The 20,788-nt window shown below is 31.5% G+C and overlaps 1 protein-coding gene across 1 annotated transcript in view; it reads right to left on the minus strand.

Moving 5' to 3' along the window:
• Positions 1-20,244, minus strand: part of LOC117171791 — a 163,610-nt gene extending 143,366 nt beyond the window's left edge. Inside the window, exon 1 of the mRNA XM_033359401.1 lies at positions 19,365-20,244. Within this exon, the coding sequence (XP_033215292.1) occupies positions 19,365-20,205 (841 nt within the window). The 5' untranslated portion in view covers positions 20,206-20,244. The remainder of the gene's footprint in view (positions 1-19,364) is intronic.
• Between the last annotated feature and the right edge of the window lie 544 nt (positions 20,245-20,788).

Genomic DNA, 20,788 nt, shown 5'->3' on the forward strand with positions numbered 1-20,788 from the left:
TCCAGGGATCTTTCTAAATTCCTTCGTTCGTTTTCAGCTAAATGTTTGGCTATAATAAGGAATAATATCCCTGTCACAGCTCAATTTTTTTTACCGTGTACGATAGCGAAACTTTTTTTATTTCCTAACTTATAATCACACGAAGAGTCACATCGATTTGAAAATTTGTGATACTAAACAAGAAGCACGAAGAATGATGGGTCTCGTCCTAAATTTGTATAATTATGAAAAAAGTTTTTTGTTGTGAATATTTTTTGTAGCTTTTTTCATCATTATTGAAATTTAGGACCAGACCCACGTTTCTTAGTTCACTGAAAAAAAAACGGTTTAGCTATATTTCCTCTTCCAAGAAAATATAGTTGTATCACCTAGATTTCTAGCTCTTTTAGCTGAATTTGCCATATAGAAATTATGTATGTAAATTAGCTAGATAATTTCTAGATGGCAAACTTAGCTAAAATAGCTAGAAATCTAGGTGACACAGCTATACTTTCTTGGAAGACTAAATCCAACTGAACGGTTAGCTGGAACAGCTAAACCATTTTTTTTCAGTGTGCTTCTTATTTAGTATCCCAAATTTTAAACTCGATGTGGCGCTTCGTGTGAAAATAAGTTGGGAAATAAAAAAAGTGGCGTTAAGGTAGGAATCTGGTAACGTGACCTACTCGTCACAAGGACTTTAGTAAATCCTATATAAATTTTGTTTTGGACTAATTTCACCTTTTTCTCAACGAAATATGCTTTTCTTGTCCTAATTTTAGATTCAGAATAGCAGAAAGTATCAGTTAATTTGGTTGCACTTGTTTATTGCTTTGCGTTAACATAGCTTCAGACTCTGTTAATTTCCAGAAAAAATATTTCTGCCGATAAGCTTCTAATATTTTACAACATTTTTCTTATAATAAAAAAATTTGTAGACCTAACAATAGTTTAAATTTAAGAAATATGTGTTGCATTGTAATTTAAATTTCAATGAATTATTTGAAGGAATTAATTAACACAAAGTGTAAACAAGAATAGTGCGCATAATAAAATTTCGAAAAACATTTTTTGCATAAAATAAACTTATGGTCTAATTTTATTTTTTACTGACGTCAAGGAGTTGTTGAAGCTTAATCTCGATTAAAAGATTCTCATTGAAATGCTCCTCGATATTCTGTTACCTACACATTCCTCCATCTTTGTTCAATTTGAACATCATTACGAGCAATATGCTAGGGCGATCAATCTTCGTATCGATTTAGTCGTATAATAAGTATACTTTTTCCAACAATTTTCCTTGCAGAATTTTATCATTACAGTCGCGTCAGAGAGATAAATTTGTATAACAGACTAATATAATGTTCCAGTCACTGGGGAGTATCGGTTTGTTAAAGCGGTCATTTTTCTTATAATAAAATACTGAATAAAACTAAGTAAATCCAAATAAAATTCAATGCAAAAGTATTAAGAAACTATAATAATTTAAGAAAAATTAATACGTACCAGAATAATGGAGAATGAACAAAGGATTTAACACAAATGCAGAGCTAAGTATAAACTGAGGAAAGTATTTTCTCATTTAAGCTAAGCAAATTCATGTATAACATTGATCCTAATTTATTTTGTCCTGTAATTAGAGTTAAGAGATAAAGTTATAAAAAGATAAAAAAGAAAGAACTTAAAAAAGAAAGAGAGAATGGGCCAATGATTCTGAATATGATGTGTTGATGTGGACGGGTGAAACTAGAAAAATAAGTCAACTACAAGACACTCTGGAATGAAAACAAAGTTTCTAATGACTTAAAAGGAAAAAGGAGGAGCTAAGAATACGCAACAAAATGCGAAAATGAAACAAAATAAAATACCTCAACTATTTTCTAACATAAAAAAGTTACTAGTTATTGCGGAGCGAGGAAGAAGAATTATTATTACAAAAAAGCCAGACTAGAATTTGAAAACGGTTCAACAGGTTCGCAACTTACTGTTATGGTCGTCAGACCCACCTTGCGAAAAAATTATAAGGAAATTATTACAGGCCTATAATAAGACTCTCCTAATTAAATTCTTATCAGTTTTCGCAATTCTAGAAAAACTATTATAAGAAGCGATATACAGAAATAAGTAATGTCGAAATATTAAAAGAAGTGATCCAACAAATATAGAAGCTACCAAGGAATGATTGATTTATTTACTAAACGTAGGATTTCAAATTATTTGAAGATTTTAACAGATGTTTACAATTGTCAAGTGTTATGAAAGAACGTACACAATTTTGAAGGATTTTAAAGATTTTAAGTTATTTTAAATGATTCTAAAGAAATTCAAGAGATTTAACAAATTTACAGGAATATCAAAGATCAAAATCCCAATACAAAATTTTGGTCCAAAAATTATTTTCAGAATGTGAGGCTTTTTATTCTTTTAATTTTTAAAATCATCCAAGCATACTTTAACAACATCCTGAAATTAACCAGTGATTAAAATAATATTATTACAACTTTTTCGGTGATAAAGGGTTTTTTTAAATATACAAAATACTCTGTAGATTATACAGTTTTCACTTTGGAAGAAAATTTAATAATAATTTTTTACTTAGCTTTCAAGCAGAAAGAAGCCCCTTATATTCGTACTTCAGAAATTAAAAAGCAAGAATAAAAATACTTTTCTGAAAAAAGCGCTCCCACAATTTTTTAATTGTTTATCAAAAATACCCAAACATCATCCCAGAAGAAAATTCTGCAAGAAAGAGTTCCGTAACTACTATCTATATTCATTAATTACTATCTATATTCAATTTTCAACTATGCCTGAATAAAACAAGTTTTTTATTAAATTTTCTTTTGTTGATAATCAAAATTTAGGTCAATAACTCTGGTCCTATCCACTTATTTTTGAGAATCTCAGGCCTGAAAAAGTCTGGAAGAAATTCTCAATGGGAAATGTACGATCGGCCCAATATTGGAAGCAGCCCCCTGCCTCGAACGTGTATGTGTATGTAGTAGTAGTTTTCTTACGATCCGAAGGGGAAATGACGGTCAAACTAAGCCAACAGATGACACCACAGAAAGTAGGTCTGTCTTTTTCATTGAATTGCATTAAGAAAAAGCAAAAATTATTAAAAACTTGATGCTGTTTGCAAATAAATAAAAAAGAATATATGAAAAAAATAAGAGCAACTATCACTAATTATTTCAAAAAAGAAAAAGTCATGAAAATATGTAGTTTAATATGACTAAAATTTAATTTTGAGATACATTTTAAAAGCAGTTCGCACTTTATATTTTTGTGTTTTATTTTGCTCATATTATTGATTTTATTATTTGTTAAAGTTAAACAAAATTATTTATTGTTGAAATTATTAATAAAGGTAATGAAAAAATTATAAATATTTAAGACCTCATTGACAAAAATATTTAAAACATATACATGATCAGAAGAATTAATGAAAACTATATTACTTATATCCAATATAAATATAATAATAATTAGACTATGTGAGACTGCAACTTAAGTTGTAAAGTAAAGAATCTTTGTTCTTTTAAAATCTTAAAAATTTCAAGTTTTGAAGGAAATATTTTTAAAAAGTAGTGGTAATTATAATTAAAATGTCTGAGGGAATCATTTTGAAAAAAAGTCAATGACACGAATGATAAATCAAAAAACGGATTTAATATAATGTATATATTTATTCAAAAAATGAACCAAACATCATATATACATTTGTACAGTTCAATAATTGATTTGTTTCTTAATCTTGAAAGCTTTTTTCTCGCTGCATTCAGTCCCTAATAATTTTATTAAAAAAATTTAATTTATAGGAGATTTTGAATTAAATAGTTAATTATATTATTGCAAACCTCATTTCTAAAATAAACAGACTATAAACTATTAAAATCTATAAACAAACGCACTGTACTCATGACGCGCAGTTAGAGGAAATTGCACTTTTTTCATTAAAAAATGTCCAAAGCCTTCAATTTTCTTGCGATTTTGAATGTTTCTGTTTTAAGTTAAAGATAATTAAATTCTATAGATCTTGACTCTCCGAAATTTGTCTTTATTTTTTTATTAATAATTTTTCCAGTCAAAGTATGAACAATGTCTTATTATCGGTGAAAAAATTTTCTTTTTGCTAAAAGTGCTTCCCATTATTGTAATAATGACATTTAATAACAAAAATAATTTAAAAGTTCATAATAACCACTGTGATAAACAATTTTTGTGTCAAAATATTAGAATTTGAGATTTTACAAATTATAATTTCCTTCAATGGCCAAAACGACTTCGGGTATTCCTTAAAATAATAAATATTTAATAATATTTGATAAAATATAACAATTTAAAATTTTTCAAACAAATTAGATAAACAAATTTAAAATGTTTGCTCTTTCGCATAGAACATTTTTTTGCGCTGGAAACGTTTTAAGCTATTGGACGAATGACTGCTAGTCACAAAAATATTAGAAGAGTTAACAATAACCACTCTTATTAACAATTCTTTTGACAAAATATTTAAACTTAAGGTTTTATCAAATTTAAATTTTCTTTGATGGCCAAGTCGGTGGGTTATTGTCAAAAGATTTTGTATTGAGTGAATCTTAGCATGCAGTGTTATGATTCATTTCCAATCTATTACGATTGAAAACCGAACTTTTTCCGAGTGATGCTGCCAACATTAGGACATTTTTTATGTAAATTGTTTATAAACATGTAAGTTGTTATATCCCACTAAATATGATCAAAGATACATTTTTTAGGAATATCCGTAGCTATTGTGACGATTAAAGAAAATACAAATTTTGATAAAACCTTATATTTGAACATTTTGTCACGAGAATTATTCATAACAATGGTTATTGTTAACTTCTTACATACTTTTGTGACTACCAGTTATTCGCTCAACAGCTTAAAATATTTTCAGTGTAAAAAAAAATCTCTATGCGAAAGGGCCAAAATTTTGAATTTCTTTAACACCAAAAAATTTTACAGAAAATAAGAATATTTGTTAATCAAATTTGTTTCTAACAAATAAATGGAATGATAAACAAATTATTTGTATTTTATGAGTCCCTAAATATTAATTTTAGACAATATAAAGTTTTTCTGGACAGTTATCAGAGCGTAAAAAATTGTTATATACAAAATTTCCGTTTTTCCATGCTTTGAGTACAAAAATTATTAATAAACAAATAGAGAAGACAAAAGTTCGGAGCGTCAAGCTGAACAAAAAAAGTGAATTTCCACCTTCACTTCGTCATGAGTACGGTACGTTTGTTTATAGAGTTAAATAGTTTATAGTATGTTCATTTTAGAAATAAGGTTTGCAATGATATAATTACTATTTAATTTAACTATTTAATTCAAATTCTCTTTTAAATAAAAAATTTTAAATAAAATTATTAGGGGTTGAATGCAGCGAGAAAAAAGCTTTCAATATTAAGCAACAAATAAATGATTGCACTATATAAATGTATATATGATATTCGGTTCAATTGAAATAAATATATACATTATATTAAATAATATTAAATCCTCTTTCTCATTTATTTGTCTTTTCATTAACTTTTTACCAAATTCTTCCCTCAATATACAATATACGTCATGCATTTTTTATTAATTCTTCTGATCATGTATATGTTTTAAATATTTTGTCATTGAGGTATTTAATATTATTAATTTTTTCATTAGCTACATTAATAATTTTAACAAACAATAATTTTGTTTAACTTTAACAAATAATAAAATCAATAATATGAGCAAAATAAATCACACAAATATAAAGTTCGAACTGCTTTCAAAATGTATCTCAAAATTAAATTTTATTCATATCAAACTGCATATTTTCATGACTATTTCATTTTTTTAATAATTAGTAATAGTTATACTTATTTTTTCATCTATTTTTTGTTTTGTTTATTTGCAAACAGCATCAAGTTTTTAATTATATTGGCTTTTCCTTAATGCAATTCAATGAAAAAGACAGACTTACTTTTTGTGGCGCCATCCGTTGGATTAGTTTAACCGACAATTCCCCTCCGGATCGTAAGAAAACAGAAAAGTGGGGGTGATGCATGGGGCTGATTGGAAGTCAAAAATGACCATCAACAGTGGTGGCAATATTAGGCTAATGGTGAGTCTTGGCAATTTCCTCCTTGGTTTTTCATGAGAGTAGGGTCAAATAATACAATTCCACTGCACAAAATGGCAGCTAAGTCTATGATAATAAATGAACCAATAAATTTAAGAACTTTATAATTTGACATAAGGACACGAGCGGAATATTACACACAGAGAAAAGTTAGTTCTGTAATAAATGCAAAAGCCGTTGAATATCGGATTAAGGACTTCTGGGTAGACAACTTTTTAAATTTGTAAAGCAGTTGATGGCTGGAAGTCTGCCTCAAACTGGAAGTAAACGTGCCTGAGGGTTACCAATATCTTTACAGGGTAATGTTTTTTTGAGAGAGTTCATGGATAGAGAGTGGATCATAATGCATGTATCGGTGTTGTTTCAAATTTAAAAAATAGGTTAAACGTCAATTTATATTTGATTTCATCCTTATGTAAAATATTAGGCATTATTTCTTGATTTAATCTGAATTAAAAAAGAAATTCAGTTTTTAAAAAATGTTTCTTTAATTATATAAATAGCAAATCAATTTAATTTTAATCGAAATATAGAAAGGAAAGAGAAACGCCAACACACTCGAGAGAATTACTTCTCATAAAAAATGCAAATAGCCCGACAATTTGTCCAACAAGTTGACGCAGGACAATATTGATTTCTGGAGCGAAACAAGCGTTAACGCTTCAACTTATATTCGTCAAATAATTGTGTTGATCTGACTACAATTGTGTGATAATTGATCAAGCGATTATTACCTTTATGGCATTTCCAATTATTTTACCTACTTGTTGTTCAGGCTCTTACGTACAGCTATGTTATAATATTAATTGTTAAGGGGGTCTTGTAGTTTCTAGGTTACAATAAATCGATTTTTGCGCAGATTTCAAATCTAGAAGTTATTAGAAATATTCCCTCTAAAGGATTTCAGGGAAATCACTTTATTTATATTTATAAGTAGTGTAACGCGTTCAAGGAAGCCGTTCGTGGTCCTGGCATAGCCGATTAAATCGTAAGTTTTTTTAATAATGTTTTATTGATTTATTCCTTCATTTATGTTTAAACGCGTTTTCTCAAAAGTCGTCTTTTAAAAAAGTTTTGGGAAGACCTCGAATAGCAATATTTTTAATAGAGCGCAATTTTTTTAATTGGTCAGCAGATATGTAGTTAGGTCAGGACACCAGCTTTTCTGAAGATATTGTTATTTATTTTCTGCAGCCTTCATAAGCTTAAAGAAATAGCTGGAAAATTTTTCTTTAATAAAGTCAGCTTTAAAGTCATTTTGAGAGATCTCGAATTTCCGAAAACCCCTGTGTCCTTGCTCAGCTAATGTTTTTTTTATTATTAAATCCATATTTCACTTTTCTTTCAAGCAGTCTAAATAGCCGAAGTCTTACCACCCATTCGATAGTTACATTTCTGCAAAAGCATGCTCAAGAACGCTTCAAGGTCGCGGCTGCAGGAACAATTTTTTGTATATCACATTTTTTCGCAGTCGAAGAACGCATCAATAAATAGAAAAATAACGTTTCCAGTTATCATCTGTAATTTCTGTGCAGTACATTTTCAAAAAACGCTCGAAATCGTGACTCGAAACTAAAGACCCCAGATAAAACAGACGTCCTTTCTTTCATCTAACAAGTGATTTTCAGAATTAGTTTTTTTTGCAAATTAAAAAAATTTTTTAATGGACTACATCATGGTAGTAGAAGGTTTAACATTTCTTGTTGTAAGAATCTTTAAAATTGGTAACTTTCTTAATTTTTTAACTTAAGGTGTTCATTTTAGAAATCAATTAATTTACTGATATCGAAATCACGAAAGGTAAGTTCTTAAAAAAATACTAATGGGTTTAGTCACAGGGGAAGGAGGAGCTGGTGAAGGTAAGGGCGTATAGCACTACCTGTGATTTTTTTACTTTTCCATTTCTGAAATGCCAAAATATTGCTTTCTTATTATTGAAACACTCAGACTAGTACTTAAAAAATAATTATATTTATCATGATTTGTTAATTCAATTATATTTAATTGAAATCACCAAGTTTGAAATTTAATAACGTATTATTCACACTTGTAATACCCGTTCCAACGTCTCCTAGGGGCTGGAAGGCACCCCTGTGACTGATCGCAAAAATTATGATCCTCGCACACCTAACCCTGGTAAACGTCTTGTTGGGAGTGGGGGGTGCAAGAAAGCACCCCTGTGATTGATCACGGAAATAATGTTCGCCACACTGCTAGCCCTTTCCAAAGTCTCACAGCAGGGGGAGAGTACACCTGTAAATGGTCACAGAAATAATGCTAATCACACCGTTAACCCTTTAGAACGTGCCGTAAGGGCGCGAAGACTCCCCTCGGGCTGATCACAGATACAATGTTCGACAAAGACCTTTCCCCTTAAAACATCTCGTATAGGGAGGGGAAAGGCACCTCTGTGAAAAAAATAAACCACACTGAAAAAATGGACCAACTATCCAGTTTGTAAAATATTCTAATTATTTTAAATAGTCAAGAAATTTGTTTCAATCAAATAAATTTATCTTCGACCGTATATCAATGCATACATTTCTTGGATCCACATTGTTTTCAAACCGAAGAACCTTTTTTCTGCATGTTTCCTTAAATTTGGTTAATCTTCTACATTTAGCAATACAAACAGATACCACATTTGGAAAATATTTTAAATTCCAACGATGTTCGTGTGTTAAGTACTTTTTGTCTAATTTGTTACATATTCTTCATAGAACATAACGCTTTTTTACGAAAGAAGCTTTTGTTTTAAGCAACAGGATTTATTTTCAAGAAAAAAATGGCTCAACTCTAGATTTAAGCTAAAAAAAGGCCTAATATAACGTGTTGCTAAACTTTTCTGTAACAAACGTAAGCTTTTTTGCTGCGTCTTTTAAAAAAAGAGTACCTGGCTTTACGTAAAGTAACATTGTGAAAATATATCAATGTTTCATTGTCATTTGTAGAGAGAGAATGATTAGAAGCACTTCAATCAGTGTCACTGAAGGTAGTTATTCACGAAATTGGCCCTTGGCAGTATGCAATTGTTAGTTTCCCACATATTTCGAATTCGACTTAATTTGAAGTTCAAGAAGCGTTCAATTAGTCAATGCATCGTACTCACTGCTCCCTTTTCATGGCAACCATACATTAAAAGGCGGACCACGAGTTGCCTCTGATATATATTATTTACAATTACGATCTCATGGTGCCAACGAAACCAACCGTTACTGTTGACGATTATTCTATTTTCTTTTTTCCCTTCTCTTTATTTCTACCATTGACATTTATCATCCGTGACGTTACTTGAAAATTTGTAGGTACTTTTATCGCTTCAATTATACCACCTACTTCACGCGATAATTACCTCGAAAGGTCACGATTTATGCGACATATATCTACCCGTGTGGAGAAATGTTCTGGCGCTGGCCTCGCCCAGACCAGATCGCCAGGTTTTGAGCCCTGGCGCTGACCAGACGGTCTGGCCTGGGCCTGGCCAAAAGTATAACGTTTTTTCTGGCTAGCCTCAGGCAGGCCTTCCAGACTAGACGGTCTAGATAAAGTCAAACCTGAGCCAGGCTGGTGTCAGACCTGAGCCAGATCAGTTCTTCCACACTAGACGGTCTAGATAAATCCAGACCTGGGCCAGACCTGTAACCAGACTGCCCGGACATTTTTCCACGCGGGTAGTCAGGTTGTCCCTTTTCACATATTTTCATTTTAATAACGTCAATTCTGATCCAAAATCAATTACAACTTTTAAGTTTGAATATTCGAAGTTGACACGAATGTCCCAAGACGTTTTTAGAACGTTCTAAAAACGCCCTAAGTCAGGCCAAACAACGTTCTAAAAACACGCAATGTTCCAAAAACATGTATAGAGTGTATTTGGAACATTGGACGTTGTTTGGGCTGACCTCAAACGTTTTTTTTTTGGACGTTCTAAGAACGTCTTTTACACCTGGCGTCCTAAAAATGTCTTTAAGACGTTCTAAAAACGTCTTTCAATTTCGTGTCCGCTGAGTTGCATTACTTTATTAATTCGGTACAAATTTCATTTTAATTTTCTAATTCATTTTCTTAAAGCTTAGAACTGCTTTTGTTTATGATTTAAATCTTTCAGCTTGTTCTCACCTTCGAGCATTATATTTCATGTAAAAGAGGTCGGGTGAATTTCACAGAATCCATTTACGTTAATGAAAAAAAAAGTTCAATAAATGCATAGAATCATTAAGGTGAATACATTTTATCAATGAAGCAATTTCGGAATTAGTAATCGAAGATAATGAGTGTAATATTATGGATAAAAACCTAATCATAATACGGGATAATGTTGTCATTAAATAAAGCATCCTATCTATAGTATTATGGAATTTTCCGTACAGCTAACCTATTTCTAGGTCGTTCAGATTATGGAAATTTCCGCAATACTACTAGCACCAACGCAACACACAACCGATTATTATTCTTACGGTAAAAACATTTCGTTTATAAACCAAAATATACAATTCTTTTAAATTACTCAAATAAATTTTGTATGTTAAATTACTGTAAAAAGAATGTATAATTTAATATGATAATAGCTCATTATAATATTAAATTTAGTATTTTAATGAAATAATCTATATTTGATATTCAGAGAAAATTATAATTTTCCACTAAACACTCCGTTCTCAAATTTTTCTTTCAATAATTACTTTTATTTTTTGTCAGGAAATACTAACAAAAATTGATAATAATATTGGAAGACTGTGTTTTGTCTCCGCATGCACTCTGAAAAGTACACAAAAATTAGGAGAAACTTTTAATTTTCCTCGATACGTTCGGTTCTCGAATTTTATTAAAATATTTACTTGCACACGATTTCGGCCAATACTAAAAATAGCATCGGAATATCCCTCACGGAAGACTGCATTTTGTTCTATCTACGCACTCTAAAATGTACACATAAAGAGTCTAAACAAATCCTAACTTTCCTTTAAATGTCTGATTCTCAAATTTCCTTTCACCAGTTAATTGTACTCGATATCCAATAACACAAAAAAACTTTCATCCAAATATCCTTTCCGGAAGACTGCGTATTTACCACCCACGCACTCTGAAATAAAATACAAGTGATAAGTAAAAGAAAATTTGAAAACCGGAAATTTAGAAGAAAATCAGAATACTTTCCAAAATTGTTCATGTATCTATTTTTTCTCGATTTTTTCAAAATCGATTACAGGTAATCAGTTTAGGAAAATTTAAGAATCGGACTTTTTGAGGAAAGTTATCAATTTTTTACGTCCTTTTTCATAAACAGTTTAGGATGCCTGGACGGATAAAACGCAGTCATTGGATAAGAATGTTAGGAAGATACTTTTTCCGGCTTCGAAAGAGATGCAGCATTACCGAAAATAAAATTCAAGAATCGAACATTTAGAGGAAGGTTATAATTTTTCTCGAGTTTTCGTATATAGTTCAGGGTGCATCGGTAGATAAAATGCAGTCTTAAAATAATTCTACATATTGCACTCAATTTTTTTTTGTCCTACCAGACATAAAATTAAAGTTATTTATGAAGAAACATCTTGAACCTAGTGTTTAGTAGAAATTTATAATTTGTTCAGAGTATCAAATGCAGCTTATTTCACTAAAACCATAAATATGACGTTATAACGAGTTATTACCATATAAAATCATATATTACATTATTTGAACAATAACTACAGTGAAACTCTGAGACTGGGCTGATTTTGGGGCTGACCTTGGTGGGGAATTACCCAGATAGAGGGCCGTTTCGTAGAAACCGCTTTTGTTTGTTCACGCCTGAACGACCGCCACTCACCCCGCGCAGTTCCTTTCTCTCCTACCTGCGGCGCGGCGTCAATTCTCGGAGGAACTCTATCAGGGGGCCCTATCTCTAGGGTTCACTGTAATTGATTTGAGTAATTTCAAGAAATTTTACATTTTCGCTTATAAACTTTTTGCGAAATTCAGTGACTAGAACATTCCGTAATACTAGCCAGCCTCTGAAAAATAAGAATTTATTTTTAGGAAGTGTATACGTGTGTCAAAATTTCGGTACAACTGTGGGCATGTCTAAAGAAAACTCCGGATGTTCATAACGAAATTACGGTAAAATACCCCATTTCCCAGCTCCTCTATTCGTGATGAAAAAATCCGGCTATTTGTACCATAATGTCGGTACACGTAGACACGGCCTTCTTTTTAAATATAAGAGCACTGTGCGATTACGAGTTCCCTATGAAAGTTCTAACTATCGCCTTTTATAAAAGAAAATGGTAAAAATTCGTTAGGAAAAATTGAAATTGATTTTTATATAAATAACCCGAACTTGATTTTATCTTAAAATAAATGACTCTTTTAATGCAGAATATGGAACTACTTCAACTATTTCCAGGAAATAATAGTAATCAACTTAGATTATCAGGAAAATGCACGCTGACTTGACATGATTCATAAAGGAATAGTAGTGCACGTATATACTTCTTTGCTAGTGTAAGTTTTGATTTAGAGATAAGTAAAGTGTTGTGTATATTCCGTTAAGTGCTTGAACTACGATTCCACGTGTATACTGTGGTAGCTAGAAAATTTTCGAAGTGTATGTCTATGTACAAATGTTATCAACGAAGACATGTTCATCAATATAGATTAGTTCAATAAGTACCATTCAGGTACCGTCAAACGGGGTAATTTCGGACATGTGGGGTAAATTCGGGTATTCCTAAATTGATATTTTAAATTACTTAAGGGGATCTTAATCAATATCTTGGTAACAGATAAGGCTTTAGCTGGTTCCAAATTCTAGTTCCAAATTCTGGTTTAAAGTCCCTTAAGTAATTCAAACTATCAATTTAGGAATTCCGAATTTACCCCACATGTTCGAAATTATCCTGTTTTACGGTGTATTGAATACAAAAATGCCATTAATTAAATTATTTAATTATTTATAATTAAATAAATGAAATCTGTAATATTGATAACAATAAATATAGAAACTTAGAGAAAATTGATTGAATCATTAACATTTATTTCTCCGTAATAGTTGTTTACTCTCAAACTTCTATTCTAAAGATAGTTTTTAAAGGTTAAAATTGGGAAATAACACTTCTCTTCTCAATCTATTTTTTCTACTCCATAAAGAAAAATAAAGAAAAGGATTCAAGAAACTTAGTTATTTTTCTCAAAACTCTGAGCATAAACATAATTTTTTTAATCCGTTATATTAGTTTCAGCATCCACTGAACTGAAATTCGAAACTTCTATATATTTCAAAATAAAAAATGTGCGAAAAATGAGTTCCAAATCACCCTTTTAAAGCCCCCATTAATATAAAATGATAAAATGTATGCTACAAGTAAAAGAAGAATGTAACTGGAAAAAATGAAACAAGGAGAAAGGGTGGATTGGAAAGAGCGAGGGAGAGGTTCCAAATCCCTCTACCAGTTGCCAGCTTCCCCTTAATATAAAATAAAAAATATATTTTAAAAGTGAATGAATTATGGAAAAGAGAGCGTGCAATAGGATTGGAGAAGGACACGAAATATCGAGGGTTTGACTTCTTAATCAACCCTTCCCTTTTCTGACTTTATTTTTAAATCACTTTCTCAAACTTTTCCAAGTCAAAATTGTTTCGACTTTCAATATTTCAAAGCCAACGAGATCATCAACTTTCCAAACAAAGCACTGAATAATTAAAAAACGAAATCGTAAATTTTATTCATCTTTTTCTGACGAATTGTCACCATCTTCTTTTATAAAAAGTAAGCATACAATTTCAGGGAGTTAATTACGTAACTTCTTCACTTTACTTCAAGTTCACTTTTACTGAAAAACAATTGACGAAAACTAAAGATAAATACCAAACACAAGTTTTGTGGGTTCCGGAAAAATGTACACTTTCTATTTTTAACTTACCGTGAAATAATTTCGAAACAACCAAGAATAAATCACTTTTAAAAAATTCTATTTTCTATATACGAGCTTTGGTAAAAACCACAAGAAAATAATTAAACTTCTCTCTCGAAAAAAATTCATCAGGAGAAAAAGAGCAAACTAAGAAAAGAAAAATAGTAGAGGCTTGGATCAAAGGATATTTCAAACGCTTAAGGTGGAAAAGAGTGTTTTTGTTGCAGCGAATATGATTTCGCTCCCGGTACATACATACATGTATGCAGCAAACACTCTTCTGAAGAGGTCGTGTTCTGACATTTCTACGATTGCGCCCCCTAGATTCAAACTATATGCCACACCAGTTGGCGCTTGCAATACCCAGAAAATAAATTAAAAGATTTTTCCTTTCTTACGTATTTCAATGTTTAAATACACTTCATTTTCTGGCATATGTATGAATAAAGTTAAATTCTCAAGCTACATAAGAACGTTGGTTAAATGCTGAGAGGCTTTTAAAATTATCGACAGATAGTTTCCCCAAGAGCATACTTCCCAAAGTCTATAGTAATTACTAAACGTGGTGACCGAGTGAAGCGACCGTTCTACTTCGATCGGAAATTTTCCCTCTAGGACCCTCGCACCTACCTGTTTGACGTCATTATTCGATCAGTGTCACGAGTCGCATTCACTAAAAAGAAATCTCTAGCTACTTTGAAAATAAATTTTTTGGGTAAAACTAATTACTTATTCTTGCTATACGCAAAATTAAAAACTGTTCATTCTATGAACTCATACAATTTTAAAACATATTTTAAATCGACGAAAAATTGAATAGAACTTCAAATTTGTTAATTAATTTTTAACTGAAAATGTCAGAAATTGCAAGTGAGTATTCCGAATAGCCTTCCGAAAATTTAATTTTTTAAACTCATTAAAATTAATTATCGCAGAAATATAACAGAACCAATGTATTAAATCTAGACGGAGAAAAAGATTTCGCACAATGATATCGCAAAACCTCTATATTGCAAGAAAGAGCATCATGATAACGTAAAAGCCGGACCCGGACATTTGTACGATATTATAATGCACTAATATCACAGAAAAAAATTAAGTTAAATTTGTTTGCTGTCGTCTACCACGGCGTCCTTAGCAGCAATGGGAAAAAGGCAAAGTATGAGTGAATTCAAGCTATAAATCTGGACACCAGATTTAAAACAATGAAAGAAAAAAGTTAAAATTTACTGCAGGTTATACTTACAACGGTTAAACATTAAACATATTTCGGCGAAAGTTTCACGGAGGTTACGAGAATAATTCTGATCTCGTCTATTGCGTCACGCTGAAGTGAGGAAATTTCCATAAAACATGTAGAATCAGCAACAAATAACACGAAAAAATTTGTTTACTGATATATTTGCTCCGAAATGACTGACAAAGATTATCCAGGAGGGATTAAAAATCGGGAATTATCTTCGATTCATGTCAAGTTTATCTGGCAAGGTTAATTTTTGTTGCGGTGAATCTTTCAACTGGAATCGATGTAAACCTTATCTTTAAATTTTCCTATGATCGCTTGTTCACTACTCGAACCCTCGCGAGATCAGAAATGAAGAAACACAATGTGATAGCGTAATAAAATTAAATTCTTACGTTAAAGATTGCACAATTATGCGGTATATAATGTAAAAATTTGCATTGTAAGATATCACGATGTTGCACTATTATAATGCGATAATTACGATATAGAGCGCAGGAATTACGGTATATATTGTAATTCATGCGCTATAGTTTTCTCAGTGTAGAATGTAGAAACATTACGGTTGTGCAAAAATTAACCATAGAATACGAATCAAAAATTACTTTTTGAATTTCACCCCCATAAGCTTGTTTTATAAGGCCCAAAAAGCCCTCTCAAGTAAAAAAAAAAGGGTTTCACGAGTTTTTGGCACTAATTATTATTTGGTTTGCGGCTGCTATTACAACAAACTGTTTCTAATGTACAAAATGCTACTTTTCACCAATAAGTATGTATTAAAAAAATTTTTTTAACAATTTATTATTGTTTATAGCAAGTTTTTCAGATACAACTTTCTTTCAAGTTTTAAGTTATAAATGTTCAAACAATGTATTCTTACTTATAAAAATGTTCTCTAAGAAAAATTTTAGATAGTTGTATTTTTTTCTGAAATTTCCCACTTTTTGTCCATTTTTGAATTAAAATAAGGTGATAATCGACTTAAAATAACAAACATAGTTGTTTAAACAGCTTACTATTTTTCATAACTATATATTTTTCTATACTTGTGCTAAATAGCTGTCCTTTTTTCTGAAAAGTATAACTGTTTGTCAACTATTTACTTAGTCAGGTGATAATTAATTCAAGTTAAAAAACACTGCAACCCTGCAACTTTCGAGCAGTACTATAAGACAAGATAATCATAAATAATAATTAATTGTTTAAAAAATTTACCTAAACATCTAGTTATCGGTAGAGCATTATTTTATAGGTTGATAACCCAAGTTTCACACAGAAGATTTGAATCTAAACAATTTTCCACGAGTAGACACTGTTTTTCCATAAAACCTAGCAAAAGCGAATTCATATATTGCTCAAAGGGTTTCGAACCTTTGACCAAAAAAGTACACCAAACTCTCGGTTTCAGTCCAGTGTCGAGGGTTGCCTTCAAATATCCTTGGATTGGTTTCGTGGGGATCAAAACGTAAACAGTGAGGACCGCCTGACTTGTTTCAAATTGGAATATGTGTGTGTGTGTGTGTGTGTGTGTGTGTGTGTGTAATACAGTGGGTGCCAAAAGTATTTGTCCACCTCTTTTTTATGACTCCATAAATTCTCTTCATTTTAATTATACCAGAGCTAAAAAAATATCTCTTTAAAAGGTTGATTGTTTTCGAAATTCTGTTTAAAATAAACCCAGGGTGAAGCCAATTTGTCTAGTTTCTAAGTAGATATTGCCAAAATAGTGTAAATTTCAATGTTTTCTTAAATTTTTAATAACTTCCGAAATTGTCAACAATTTGCAGTGCTCTTGCGCTAATTTGGAAGCTATTTTCACCGTGTCGCAACAGCTTACGAGCATAAATTATAAAAAATTTCTTTTTGAATTGCAAGAACTTGAAGTTGTAACAAAAAAGTTGGAAAAATTGAAATATTATTTTTGGTAACAAAAATATCTTTGTAAAATAAACGAAACATAGAATCATGCAGTTTCTATGTAATTTCCCCAAAATATATATTTATTAAACTTTTATTCTGATTTGCCTACAGATAAGATGTTTTCAAATATATCCAACTTTTTTATTACAACTTCAAGTTCTTGCAATTGGTGTAATTGAACAAAAAATCCTTTCCTTTTATTGTGACATTCAATAGTTTATGAAATGTCCCTTCCCTCAAATAAACAATAATTATATTAAATTCAAAAAATTGAGAAGATATAAATAAAGTTTTCCATGTTCAAATAACCGAAATTTTTTCCCAATCCCATTTTGAATAGCAATATTGCCCTAGCCACTAATGAAAATGCTAAGCCACTAATGAAAAATGTATAAAAATATATGTCGAATGACTCGTATTTTAATTGAGTTCAATGATGTTAAGGAAACATATTGTTTAAAAAACCATGTTAACTGATATTTAACATTTAATTTTACAAGTAGAAAAGAAGAAACAATGATTTTATAAGAAATGTTATACTTTTAAATAATTATAAATGATTTTTCAATGATTTCCTTTATTAAAGATTTTTTTAAAGTTGGATATACTTAAATCGTTAGAAATCCATTCACGGCGACATAAAAAAGTACTACAAAAAATAAAATGTGTTTAATAAACAATTGTTTTATGTTTAAAATATTTCTCATATTCAATTATATTTTCTTTTTTAAAAAGTCCATCATTAATAATTAAATAATTATACTTACAAGTATAATTAAATATTTCTTTCCATATTTTGCTTGCTCTAATAATAATTTAGAATGTAAATTTGAAACTAAACTCTTCAATGCTCTTTAACTTAAATTAAATTTAGTCTATAGGCCTAACATATTTTGAATGTGAAAAAATTGATTTATGTAAGTTCAACAACAAAATATTTTATCTTCAGGTTATTGATTAAATCCTGAATAATTTAGTTGAAAATCGACAAAGTTATTTAAGTAGTTCAACTCTAATCGTTTAACTTTAAATTCTTTAAATTATAACATTTACCTTTGTAATACTTCTTTTCAAATTACTATACATACTTATTATTTATATTTATTACATAAATTGTTTTAGTTTCAAGTTTGTTTAAAAAGTATTTATGCATATTCTAATTTTAAGTGGAATTATTGTGTAGATGTAAAATAAACAATAGTTTTTTTTTATTTGTTACGAAAATTTACTAATTTCGGAGAAGATATGCGCACTTAAAAATATTTTAGTGTAAAATATGGTTTATTTTAAGAGGAAAACGTAAACACGGTATATATTAGAACTATTACATATATTTAGCGACGTCCTTTTCTAAATTTGGTGCCAGGTTAAACTTTTGAAGTGAAATAATCTAAATCGCCAAATCTATAGGTTATTTTATTTATTTTTATTGAATGTTTATAGCCCCATCGACTGCCATGGTCATTAGCATCTGTACCATAGAGTTAATTATTAACTGTAGGGTATCTGAGGGGTAGTATTCTAAGGGACGCAAGCAAAGCTTTCTGAGAGCATGTCCTGCCTCGCTTCCTGTTTTGGGAATCGAACCCGCGCCAGCGTGGCTGCCAAAGGTGAAGTGTTAGAACATAGGACAATCACTATACTATCTCAGGAATAATGACTCCCTATAGGTTATTTTAGTAAATAGCGCAGTCACTTCGCTTTAAAATAAACCTCACAAACCTTAATAATGTTAAATAAATTAAAAGATATTATCAATTTTTAAAATTGTCAACAAGAACTCTATTTTCTGTATGTATTTTTCTATAAAATAATCGAAAACTATTCTACCCATAATATGTGTCATTTGACACAAATTTCCGTACGTATTAGCACAATGCGATTCAACATTTTTTTAGGCTTTCTGAAAGTTATGATAGCGATAAGTCTTTTAAAGAATATTATCCAAAATATTCGCTCGGAGTTTTAGACCACTTCCAATTTAGAAAACTATTATCAAAAAAATTATTTTCTTTGAACGTTGAGAACATGAAGCATATGTCAACAAGATATCACTTTTGTACTATGATGCCCAGCCAGCTAGTCTCATTTGTCAGTTAAAAATTCATGGTGACAGCGGAGTTTATTTTGAGTTATTGTATACATAAAATTAATAAAATATCAACTTGGACTCACCGATCTGCGGTACATCGTACTGCCTATTCCCTCTAGCCGATCTGAGCATAAATTGCGAAGCAATGCTCGCGCCTCCAGGTAGCGAAGGAAGTTGTTGCTGGGGCTGCGGCGGTGCACCCGGCGCCTCCCGATGTCCAGAGGTAGCCATGTTCCTCTTTCCCAGAGACTTATCCACCTCCAAGTTCATCGAACTCGAAGTTGACCCAGCTCCTTTTCCCTGAACTTTTCTGCTCAAATCCGTCAAATCCTCAGACGGATTTCCACTTTCCTTAAATGACAATTTCGCGACACCAGACCGGCCATCAAAACGATTCTCCAGAATAAATCGATTTGTGATAAGCGGAGCCTCTACATAATCGTATACCTCCGACCCAGGTACTCTTCTATCCTTGAAATCCGGTCGTTTTCTGGTGCGGTGCTGGCCAAAAAACGGCGCCTCCTCGTACACAAATGGCACTGCTTCCCTTTTTGCATCATGATTCCGATGCACATTTTTAAGAGCGGTCGAGAACAAATCATCCAATAACTCGTTCTCATTTCTCGCCGACTCCGTGACCCCATCATTACCTGAGACACTTTTCGAGGATCGCGGATTATTTTCGGACTGGCTATCGTAAACAAACCAATCGCGCACGGCAGTCCTCAGGGAATCATCGTACCGATACGCCCTGAGGTGGAGGGCATTTCCATCCATAGAGTCCAAATTACCCACCAGCCCTACCATCTTTCCGTGATTTTGATTTCTTTTTTGATCCTGCACTACGCTCAATGGCCGATTACCCAAGGCGAAAGCCAGACCCAGTCCCACGTAGCTAAGGAGCCAGAGCATTCGATTCGACATTTTACGAAATTCAGTTACAGATCCTGTTCTCTACTTTTATATTTCGAATGTCCCTTCTTGTCTTTTGTGTGCTGATCAGTCTATGAAGTCGATTGCGTTAGGCCGAAGTGTTGAACAACTTAATACACAATTGACGAGTACAAGGAAAGGAGGAAGAAAGGAAGGTGATTAGTGGATAGAGAAAAAAAAATGATTTAAGGATTTTCCTAATTTTTCCTTGAATGTGAAAAAGTTTCCGTATATTCTTGTGGGTAGCGTTAGTTTCTTTTGATTCGGTTGACTGCGACGTTGTCTGACGAAGCGTTAGGCCCTTTCAGCGTTCTCCCCACGGTAACGCACGTCCTTCTCTTTCGACGCAGAAGTGCAGAGTGCTGTCCTGAAATCAGGTGGTTCGATTACAACGTGAGGTGCAAGCTAGAATAACTCGAAGGTGCTCTAGTGCCGATGACGGATGACCAAACGTGCACATATACTCAGGTGCTCTGTGCAAACACTTAACTTAATCAGTGCCACATACAAATGTTCGCTAAGAGTGCATAACAGGCTCAATATTTTCAAGTTCAATATCGTTAGGCTTAACATG

Source organism: Belonocnema kinseyi, chromosome 4 (assembly GCF_010883055.1).
Source record: "Belonocnema kinseyi isolate 2016_QV_RU_SX_M_011 chromosome 4, B_treatae_v1, whole genome shotgun sequence".
NCBI classification, from domain to species: Eukaryota; Metazoa; Arthropoda; class Insecta; order Hymenoptera; family Cynipidae; genus Belonocnema; species Belonocnema kinseyi.